Here is a 12,251-nt window from a genome sequence, read left to right as displayed (position 1 = left end):
TTACCAGCTACTCTATTTGAAGAGTAATCACGCAACACATTACAATAGCTTGTGATACCATTTAATGGATCAACGTTATAGTTCTTCATAGAGGAAATGATAGTATACAGAGCTTTTGAAACATCACCGGTTTCATCTTCTAGTGCACACTTCAGCTTTCGAGAGCTCTGTACACTATAGTTGAATTTATGAAGAGCTCTAATGTTGGTCCTCTAAAAGTTAATGCATCAGAAACTAATACTACGATCTGCTCTCCTCCAATATGGCTACTACACTAACACAATGCAATAAAATACCCTCACCTTTGCGGTAGAAGGCGGCCACTCCAAGCATTACAAATACCAACAGTAATTTTATTCCAAGGGCTGCCCAGAGTATAGGAATGATCAAGTAATTGCCGCTTCCTGATTTGAATTTAAAAAAATACACAGAGCCCTCCGCTCTTCCATGGCTGTTCACAGCAACACACGTGTATTTTCCATCCTGCGCGAGAGAATGCAATTCTGTTGACATTTGATGCCTCAAAATGTGCTTCGTTAGAAATGTGTTGTGGCTGTTATTCATAGGGTCAATCCAGCGCAGTGATGGTGCTGGCTCCCCCTCAGCTATACAAACCGCATGAAATCCTCGATGTCTGTCCAAGCCGACTGTAATGTTAAGAATCCTGGGAGGAGCTGTGAAATACACACAGAATACAGGCTCTTAGTCATAATGTCCAAAACATAAGTCACCATTTATGGGCAAACATGCTCAACAAGAGCATGTTTCATTAGACTTGAGATAATGTTATGCTTCACACAATGTATCGGTCATTCTGTTAATTCTGTTCTATGTATTGCCCCTCTGCTTTGCATCTGAGGCCACTACTGTACAATTCAAGTCTGTTTTGCAGCTGGGACACTTTGATGAATGGTTTTAATTGTGGGTGATGGAATATAGATATTGGAGGACAGGTAGGTGACACCTTGGTCGTCTGCTGTTCCCAGAGACAGAAACCTGTGTCTGACATGCAATGCACACCAATACGTTTTGTATTTACAGACTTACAAGTAGACTTTCGTTTTTAAGAAAATTGGATTTCTTTTAGAAAGCCTCTTCCACGTCCTATATGACTAGAAGAAATATTGGTTGAGTTTTTCCTAAATCCAGTCCGAAGCACTTTATCCCAATTGGGGCCGAAATGTTGATTGTATTACATGTCATTTTTGTTTGTATAAGTGTTGTGCCTGCTCTATTTTAACTTTTGAATTTCCACACATGATCTTCATACAGTATGTCTCCTGGCTGTGAGTGACCTCACATTTACCATGTATATTATATATATATATATATATATATATATATATATATATATATATATATATATATATATATATATATATATATAGTGGATAAATGAGAACAAAGGCACTCCGTCGGGTAAACAATGGTGGGTGCAAACCCTATATGAGCAGAATAGGCAATACGATACTGTGTGGACGAATATCAGAGGCAGCACTCCAGCGGCCGTTATCCAATCATTTTACGGGTTTAATAATGTGGCACACCCGGGCTTGGTGTGGGATTTCTTGAAATTTTCCCGAGTTAAGACGCGAGTTTACTAGTGTTTTTATCGAGTGCAGAAAATTGAATTTTAGCGTTGTCTGCAATACCGTCAAGAAACTCAAGTGAGTGATCGCGCGTTATTGTCTTAAAAATCTGACTGCAATGCAACTTTTATTCACGTACAGTACTTCAAGTGTGTGTAATTGTAATTTGAAGATTAAAAATATGAACACACCAAAAAGTATTTTTAACGAATTAAATGTTTTATTTGAACAGGATAATAAAGATAAAAGAATAAAAAAAATACAACGTCGCTTCTTCTTCCGAATGTAAAATGTTTATTCCACGCATGCGTGTATATCAAAATGGAACCTTGTTGAAACGCATATGCGTATCATCAGATTTATGCGCATGCGTGTCATTATGGAACCTTGTTCAGAATAAAATTACTGTACAGTAAGATACAGTGCATTTCCTCACAGAGTCGCTAGATATCTGCTGTCTGTACAGTAGTTCTGCTGTTAGTGTATCTAAATAGTAAAAACAACTTTTATTTTCTAGATTTATATAGTATACTGTACATACTGTATGTCAATGAGACATTTTTATATATTTAAATGCCGTTAGAACTTTACATTACAGTATGTATAGTGCTACTGAAAGTGTATGTAAACAGTAAATTCAACTTATTTTAAAGATATTTTTATATGTCAAAGATATATTTAGATACAGTATATTTAAATGACAGTACTTTATTTATAGTACTACTGTAAGTGGTATTTAAACCCTAAAAGCAACTTCATTTCAAGATTTATATATACAGTATGTCAATGAGATATTTATATATATTTAAATGCCTTTACAACTTTACATTACAGTATGTATAGTGCTACTGCAAGTGTATCTAAACAGTAAATGTACCTTATTTGCAAGATATATATAGGAAAACAAAAGGGGTACAAGAATGTTTGTACTCCAAAAGAAAATTCACTTGCGTGCACACTACTAATGTTAAAATGTAACTTTTAATACAACATCCTTAAAACATATATTACCGTAACAAAAAATGTAATTAACATTAAAAATAAATTAAATAATATGCACGTATGCAACAAAGTTAGCCCCATATATAGATTGATTCCAGTATAGAAATACAACTGGAATATGAGAGGCTAAACAAAGTGCAACCGGACAAGGTGAGTCAAAAAGCCCAACACTTGCACTCAATAGCACAGTAAATAGTTTGCCAAATTCAGCAGCAGGGATACGGCTACTATGTATCCATAGATCGTTGCAATAGTATCAGTAGAACCATCCCTGCCAGCTACACTATTTTTAGATATATGGCTATGCTAGTGAGAAAACTGGAAAAAGCATACTGTGTTAAAACAGCCCCATAACAGGGGCTGATGACATGATAACGCGTCCAACGCGCGTTTCCCTCCTACTATGGAGCTTCGTCAGGGACAATTTTGTTGGGCTTTTTGACAAGTGGTGGGCTTTTTGACTCACCTTGTCTGGTTGCACTTTGTTTAGCCTCTCAGATTCCAGTTGTATTTCTATACTGGAATCAATCTATATATGAGGCTAACTTTGTTGCATACGTGCATATTATTTAATCTATTTTTAAGGTTAATTACATTTTTTGTTACGGTAATATATGTTTTAAGGATGTTGTATTAAAAGTTACATTTTAACATTAGTAGTGTGCACTCAAATGAATTTTCTTTTGGAGTACAAACATTCTTGTACCCCTTTTGTTTCTCTGATTCACTTTAATTCACAGCTGCACCTACTGTTTTTTTGATAATTATCGATTATACATATCATTTACTTACATCACAATTCGTATGATTTAGTTGATCACTCCCTATCCCCTTCCTTTTGCTGTTCAAGAGATATATATATATATATATATATATATATATATATATATATATATATATATATATACTGTATGTATATATATATATATATATATATATATATATATATATATATATATATATATATATATATATATATATATATATATATATATATATATATATATATATATATATGAACAACAAGAAAAGAAAGCGCCCGATCCTAGTGCAGCATGAAAAAATACAATTTAATAAAAATGAATATGAATAAAACCAACAAATGCGAACTCACAAACACAGGATAAATAAATGCATATAATGAGTATACTCATTCGCCAACCGCCCACGTTGTGCCTTGGATGGCGCGCCCTCTCTCTGTCTGGGTTTTCTCAGCTCTGCTGAACCGACATCCAGCAGGGGATACAGGAAAAAGCTCACCACAATGTGACCCGGAAGTCCTCCACAATGTTAGTGTATCCGGATATGAGGTCTGCAGTCCGTGACCCCGCGATGCAGGGGCTGATCAGAGAAGTCTCTCTGCACTCCCAAAGGCAGTCCGTAATGAGGTGGGCAGTGAGGATAGAGTCAAAATGTATATCACGGTGTGACAGCAGCTAAAAAACGCTCTTCTCTACGCGTTTCTTCACATAAAGTGATTTCATCAGGAGTATCTGACCAGTCTACGTCAGAACATATTTATAGTGATGAGTCAATCAACCACTTGGTAGCTTAATTAGTATAAACACATGTGTGATGACAATTAAAGGAACAAACATTAATTGAAGACAATGAGTGTCCTGTTCATAGTGCACAACACCTTGCAATATCAATTAGTTATATAATTAAAAATTGGCAGATCAATAATGTTATCAAATGCCTAAAACAAGTGTAAACATGTAGTATATATAAACAATATTGCATGAATATACTATTATGATAAAATTCATTCAGGACTGCATTCAATATATTTATGGGTGTGTGAGTACTAAGAAATAATCACCAATTTATACATACACCCAATAATGATTACTGAGAACTCAATTGGATATCCTTATTAGTGGGAATACTTGCAGCCCTGAATGTTCTCATCTATGTCAGATTGATGAATGCACAAATAAAACAATGATGTGTTCTTATTTAGAATCCTAATTGTCTGGATTCCCTGACCAACCTGTGTCAGTATATATGGGACCTCAGACATGGGCTAATAGGATCTATAGCATGATAATTAATGAATATTCATTTAGAAGAAATGAATAACCTGGAGGAAATAATTGGGGATGTGGATGTAAATCAATTATTGGATAGTTAAATGATTATATATATGTATATATGAGTGAACTGAGGCGATAAACTTTGACCTCTGTATGTGTGTCTAATATATTGTTATATTGGAGAACTCAAGGATAAATTAGTTATATAGGATTGGCAAAGAACCAGGAGAACTGCAGACTGGAACCTTGTATCCCACAGTCACCTGTATATCAAAATGGGAAGCAAATGCATCATAGCACCCGTGTCTCCACTGGCCAAGGAAAATAGAGAAGTGAATGAATAATAAAGAGTTATGTGAATATTAAATAAAATAAGTGTGTTATAGGTGATACTTAAATGTGATTGTGATCTTCATTGTGCTTGTTTGTGACTACTTAAATGGAATAAACATATACGAATACATGAATGTATTTCTAATGTGCGTGCTTAATGGTCAATGTCTAGTGTATATATTAAAAATCTAATTTATCTAACTATTTATGATAAGAATCATTAACCAATATGATTGTGAATGACTAATACTCAATGTGTCTATAATGTTTAAATCATGAAGAACTGAATGACCAAAAGGACACTCCCTGAGACAGATATGGAGGGAACATGACAAGCATGTTCAGACCCAGACCTCCACTTCAAGATCTTATAGGAATGAACCCTCAGATGACTGTACTTATATCAATGCAGTCATTTAACCCAGATGGACTAAGTGTATTTAAAACATAAATCCAATATGTTTCACTACTCATTAAAACACAACAAAGACCCAGCAACACTTAGAATACTGGGGATAGAACATATAAAATCCACTTTATTAAGTGGTGACAGACACAAAAGCCTAAACCTTCGTGAAACATATTGGATTTATGTTTTAAATACACTTAGTCCATCTGGGTTAAATGACTGCATTGATATAAGTACAGTCATCTGAGGGTTCATTCCTATAAGATCTTGAAGTGGAGGTCTGGGTCTGAACATGCTTGTCATGTTCCCTCCATATCTGTCTCAGGGAGTGTCCTTTTGGTCATTCAGTTCTTCATGATTTAAACATTATAGACACATTGAGTATTAGTCATTCACAATCATATTGGTTAATGATTCTTATCATAAATAGTTAGATAAATTAGATTTTTAATATATACACTAGACATTGACCATTAAGCACGCACATTAGAAATACATTCATGTATTCGTATATGTTTATTCCATTTAAGTAGTCACAAACAAGCACAATGAAGATCACAATCACGTTTAAGTATCACCTATAACACACTTATTTTATTTAATATTCACATAACTCTTTATTATTCATTCACTTCTTTATTTTCCTTGGCCAGTGGAGACACAGGTGCTATGATGCATTTGCTTCCCATTTTGATATACAGGTGACTGTGGGATACAAGGTTCCAGTCTGCAGTTCTCCTGGTTCTTTGCCAATCCTATATAACTAATTTATCCTTGAGTTCTCCAATATAACAATATATTAGACACACATACAGAGGTCAAAGTTTATCGCCTCAGTTCACTCATATATACATATATATAATCATTTAACTATCCAATAATTGATTTACATCCACATCCCCAATTATTTCCTCCAGGTTATTCATTTCTTCTAAATGAATATTCATTAATTATCATGCTATAGATCCTATTAGCCCATGTCTGAGGTCCCATATATACTGACACAGGTTGGTCAGGGAATCCAGACAATTAGGATTCTAAATAAGAACACATCATTGTTTTATTTGTGCATTCATCAATCTGACATAGATAAGAACATTCAGGGCTGCAAGTATTCCCACTAATAAGGATATCCAATTGAGTTCTCAGTAATCATTATTGGGTGTATGTATAAATTGGTGATTATTTCTTAGTACTCACACACCCATAAATATATTGAATGCAGTCCTGAATGAATTTTATCATAATAGTATATTCATGCAATATTGTTTATATATACTACATGTTTACACTTGTTTTAGGCATTTGATAACATTATTGATCTGCCAATTTTTAATTATATAACTAATTGGTATTGCAAGGTGTTGTGCACTATGAACAGGACACTCATTGTCTTCAATTAATGTTTGTTCCTTTAATTGTCATCACACATGTGTTTATACTAATTAAGCTACCAAGTGGTTGATTGACTCATCACTATAAATATGTTCTGACGTAGACTGGTCAGATATCTCCTGATGAAATCACTTTATGTGAAGAAACGCGTAGAGAAGAGCGTTTTTTAGCTGCTGTCACACCGTGATATACATTTTGACTCTATCCTCACTGCCCACCTCATTACGGACTGCCTTTGGGAGTGCAGAGAGACTTCTCTGATCAGCCCCTGCATCGCGGGGTCACGGACTGCAGACCTCATATCCGACTACACTAACATTGTGGAGGACTTCCGGGTCACATTGTGGTGAGCTTTTTCCTGTATCCCCTGCTGGATGTCGGTTCAGCAGAGCTGAGAAAACCCAGACAGAGAGAGGGCGCGCCATCCAAGGCACAACGTGGGCGGTTGGCGAATGAGTATACTCATTATATGCATTTATTTATCCTGTGTTTGTGAGTTCGCATTTGTTGGTTTTATTCATATTCATTTTTATTAAATTGTATTTTTTCATGCTGCACTAGGATCGGGCGCTTTCTTTTCTTGTTGTTCACAGATTTCTGGGAGTTCGTTGGTCCTTGATGAGAGCAGCCAGATCCTAGCATGGACCCTTGGTTTGGTTGATATATTTTTACATTTTTCACATTTTTCATTTTTATTTTTATTTTTATCTTTGACACACTTAGTGTCATTTTTTCTGTATTTTTCCATTCATCATTCATTTAGTATCATTCAGGAGGGATTCATTAGTGCAGTAGTCAAACTACCAACACATGCCATTTTATTATATTTGTATTGTTCACTGGCATATATTTGTGTTTACAGCAGCTTTTTAAACATTGGCACTCAGCATTTTATTATAACATATTGCATGTATTTTTATTAGTGTGAGTCAATCATCCATAATACTGTTGCATTCACTTTTGCCATTCACCTTTGCTATATCCATTTAATACAATCATTTGGTAATTAGTCTGATTTTACACCTGAGGAGCGCAGTCTATTCTTTGTTTGATATATATATATATATATATATATATATATATATATATATATCTATCTCTTGAACAGCAAAAGGAAGGGGATAGGGAGTGATAAACTAAATCATACGAATTGTGATGTAAGTAAATGATATGTATAATCGATAATTATCAAAAAAACAGTAGGTGCAGCTGTGAATTAAAGTGAATCAGGGAAACAAAAGGGGTACAAGAATGTTTGTACTCCAAAAGAAAATTCATTTGAGTGCACACTACTAATGTTAAAATGTAACTTTTAATACAACATCCTTAAAACATATATTACCGTAACAAAAAATGTAATTAACCTTAAAAATAGATTAAATAATATGCACGTATGCAACAAAGTTAGCCTCATATATAGATTGATATAGTATATATATATATTTTTTTTTTTTAAATCTGGTCTCTGTAATAGGCTCCTTCAGCAACACATTTTTTTCTGAACAGGTATGTGGGACTGGCCCTTTATAAGGTGACATTAATAATGATATGTTTGATTGAAACAGGATATCAGGGATAGCACTCACGCACTGTACAGTCCTTACCTGTTAAGTGCAGCCTTGTTCCAGATTTCGCTTCATACTTGTCATGTCGATCGGTGGAAAGTTCAACTCTACAAAAGTATTTGTTGCTGTCACTCCAAGTCAAATTGTCTATCCCGATGGAGATGTTGTTGTTCCGAGGATTCCCAAGCAATTTGAACTTGTTCATGTAGCTGATTGTGGTTTTGCAGGGATCATTGCTGCTGTGACTCACACACTTGAACACCATTGTTCCATTATACGCTTCTCCGATTCTCCAAATGGCTGTCAGTACACCATCGTGGATCTTGTGAGGGTGCGTGAAAGTGCATAGCAAAGCGGCGGTCTTTCCAATCTCGCCTGTAACATCTTTAGATACTTGAAAGGACCAGGCATTTCCACGTACCCCTGCAAACGAAATTACTGACTTTGTCAAACATACTGTAGAAACAGAGGCCTTATGATTTCAATATTTATTTCGGGGAAAATTGAACTGCTTGCAATGTATGTTTGTCCCTCTGAGAGCAAAGTGACAACATGTAAGGTGGATATACTGTATAAATTAATAATTTGATAGGCTACTTACTAAAATAGACTCAAGGAAAAATAGAAATGTTTTCCTTTGGTCAATGTCAGATTGCTTATCAACTTGTTTATCAATTGTCTTACATCTGATGCACATCAGAGTGGTGGCACTAAAAAAGAGAAAAAGTCAGACCTTCATTGAGAATTTGATACATCGCATTATAATATGGTGTGCAAAATATCTTCTCCTTAACATCTCCTATAACCATTCTCTAAGGGGCTGATTCTAAATTCTCAATAGAGAGGGGTGATGTGGCACACAATCAATAAAACACAATGAATGTCACCTGCCGGTGCCCACGGACCAAGGGGGTCGTATGTATCACTATGCCAGGATATGCAGCTCATGGGCATATGAACGGGACATTAGGGCAGTGGTTTGGGTGCTTGTGACCACATGACGAGCTGCCCGCAATGAAGCTGCCCTTTTTCATGTCGATGGCGACACAGGCTCTGTGGTTGATGTCGCGCATGCGCAGTAATGAGTCGCAGCTATGACGTCATGTTTGCCTCAACCTTCGCGCCATTCCTCACCTGTAATTACTTAGATAGGTAAGTGTAAGGGGTATTTAAGGGTTCTCAGTATTGTTAAGTATCAGCTCTCACCTTGACAAAGACTGCTTGTGCGCAGTCGAAGCGTTGGATTTATGCTGGATTAAAGTTTCTATTTTTGGATAAAACCGTGTGCCTGGACTATTCTCTTTACCATTGATTCTAAATACTCCACAGCAGGAGAATGAATGATATATATATATATATATATATATATATATATATATATATATATATATATATATATATATATATATAAATGTAGCCTAGCCTCCCGGCCGCTACTTCTCTGCCTGGACCTCTCCAGTGTAAGTCCTGTTTGGTGCAGGCAGTGGAGGGGCTAATTTCTTCAATAAGGCCGTGTGTGCTATTGCAGCCTTGGATGGTGTCATCAGTATCCAAGGGTGGGCCTTAGCAACTACCAGAGAGTGTCAGTCTGAGAGAAGGATACTGATTGGTGATCACTCACTTTTAGATAAACTAATCAGTATTCAACCTGCTCTGTTAAGGGGCAGGGTTACAGTCACCAATCGCAGGCTATAAACTCTGGCACTCTCCTAAATTCTGGGTTGTTGTTCCTGGTTGTGTTCTTTCTCCTCCACCTGTGGAGTGAGGACATCATCCTCCATCCCACCAGGAGATGGGAGGAAAGTTCTACAGGCCTGACCGAGGCTGAATGCCTGAGTCAGGGTACTGAGAGTGATGGGAAGAAAGGAGGGAAAAAGGATACCCCTGTGCTGTGTATATTTCATCTACATGCAATAAAGAGCTAGTTGTATCAGAACAAGTGTGAGTCACTGTCTTGCTGCTGCAAGATGAACAAAGGAAAGGTGTCAGTATGGGCCATCCCCTGTTCATCCCAGAGGGATCCATACTATCTGGAGGTGCTGCATCAAGAAATATTTAGGTAACCTGCACCCCTGTCCTGGTACTCCCACATCATCGCGGAGCACTCAGCCCTCCTGTTTACCAACAGGTCACAGCACAACAGTAGTAGTCAGAAGAGCACACCCACCCCAATCTCACTTAGGGGGGGGGGGGGTCCAAGGGCTACATGAATAAGAAATTTTTTCCCATCGCACCGTTGGAGTATGTACAATCAGACCGTAATTTGCAAGTTGGGGCATGAAACTGCAGTTGAACTCACAAAAAAGTATCTTGAAAAGGTATCTTATAAAATGTACTGTATACAGAGCCGCCACCAGAATGTTTTAATCCCAGGACACATTTGAAGAATGGGGTCCCCACCCTTTGCTCGATGACAGTTATAGTACAACAATTATATTTTCATCCACTTTGCCCTATTATGTCTCTTTATTTCTCCCCCACCCCTTTATTCCTTCCTCTCTCCCTCCCCATGTCTCTTGCACACACTTCATGTCATTCTTGTGTTGCTCTATTGTTCCCTCCTCATGCATTTCTCTTCTTCCCTATTATTTCTGTCACTCGTTTCCTTCCCCTCGTGTTTCTCTTCTTTCCTTCCCCCTATCTTTATTACCCATTTCTCTTTTCTCCTCCTGACACATTTATTATCTCCTTTATGTCATTTTCTTCAATGTTCATGTCTCTAACTCTCCCCCCAGGATGTTTCTCTCTTCCAGCATGTCACTCCCTCTCCCGTCAGCATGTTTCTCTCTTCCAGCATGTCTCTCCCTCTCTTATCTCCCCCAGCATGAATCTCCCTCTCCTCCCAGAATGTCTCTCTCATCCCCCCAGCATGTCTCTCCCCTCAGCAAGTTTCTCTCTTCCATCATGTCTCTCCCTCTCTCATCTCCCCCTAGCATGTCTCTTCCTCTTCCCCCAGCATGTCTCTCTCCTCAGCATGTTTCTCTCTTCCATCATGTCTCTCTCTCTCTCATCTCCCCCCAGCATGTCTCTTCCTCTTCCCCCAGCATGTCTCTCTCCTCAGCATGTTTCTCTCTTCCATCATGTCTCTCCCTCTCTCATAAATAAAAACATACAATACAATCTCCCCCAGCATGTCTCTTCCTCTCCCCTTAGCATGTTTCTCTCTTTCAGCATGTTTCCCCCTCTCTCCTCTCCCCCAGTTTGTTTCTCCCCCTCTCATCTCCCCCCCCCAGCATGCCTCTCTCCCCAGCATTTCTCTCTCTCCCCTCAGCATGTATCTCTATCCTTCCACTCTGCATGTCTCTCTCTCTTCCAGAATGTCTCTCTCTCTCCCCAAGCATCTCTCTCTCTCCCAGCATCTCTCTCTCTCCCAGCATCTCTCTCTCTCTCTCCCAGCATCTCTCTCTCTCCCAGCATCTCTCTCTCTCTCCCAGCATCTCTCTCTCTTCCCCAGCATGTCTTTCTCTCTCCCCCAGCTTGTCTCTCTCTACCCCCAACATCTCTCTCCACCCAGCATGTCTCTATTTCCCCCCAACATCTCTCTCCACCCAGCATGTCTCTCTCTCCACCCATCATCTCTCTCTCCCTCTAGCATGTCTCTCCGTGTCTTTTTCTTATTTTTAATGTAGCCCTGGTCTCCAGCAGCTTCCTGAGACCCCCCTCTCTTGGTGCAGCCTGATTGCGGGTGCCGCCGGAGCCAGCGACGGACCCGACGGCTGCTTCCAAGGGTGGGGGCCGGAGCAGGGAGCAGCGCGTCTTCTCCTGCAGGCGGCCGGTTGCCGGGGACGCGATCGGGCCGTTGCTAAGGCCGCGGTCGCTTCGTTAGGGTCCCGGCGGCTGGCAGTGGTCGCACATGCGCAGGGAAGCCACTAGAGCCAGGGAGAAGTCGCGCGAGTGTGACACCAGGTAGGAGAAGGTTAAG

The 12,251-nt window shown here is 38.4% G+C and overlaps 1 protein-coding gene across 1 annotated transcript; it reads right to left on the bottom strand.

Moving 5' to 3' along the window:
• Positions 1-202: 202 nt before the first annotated feature.
• SIGLEC15 (sialic acid binding Ig like lectin 15) lies at positions 203-11,044 on the bottom strand. Its single transcript, XM_075593303.1, has 4 exons — positions 10,980-11,044; positions 9,014-9,039; positions 8,369-8,752; positions 203-674 (listed from the first exon to the last, which is right to left on the bottom strand). Exons 1-4 carry the CDS (start codon positions 11,042-11,044, stop codon positions 241-243), a joined length of 909 nt encoding a protein of 302 aa, XP_075449418.1. The 3' UTR covers positions 203-240.
• Between the last annotated feature and the right edge of the window lie 1,207 nt (positions 11,045-12,251).

This window comes from Ascaphus truei, chromosome 1 (genome assembly GCF_040206685.1).
Source record: "Ascaphus truei isolate aAscTru1 chromosome 1, aAscTru1.hap1, whole genome shotgun sequence".
NCBI classification, from domain to species: domain Eukaryota; kingdom Metazoa; phylum Chordata; class Amphibia; order Anura; family Ascaphidae; genus Ascaphus; species Ascaphus truei.
Note: the sequence above shows the minus strand (reverse complement) of the source record. Positions and strands in the feature narration are given on the sequence as shown.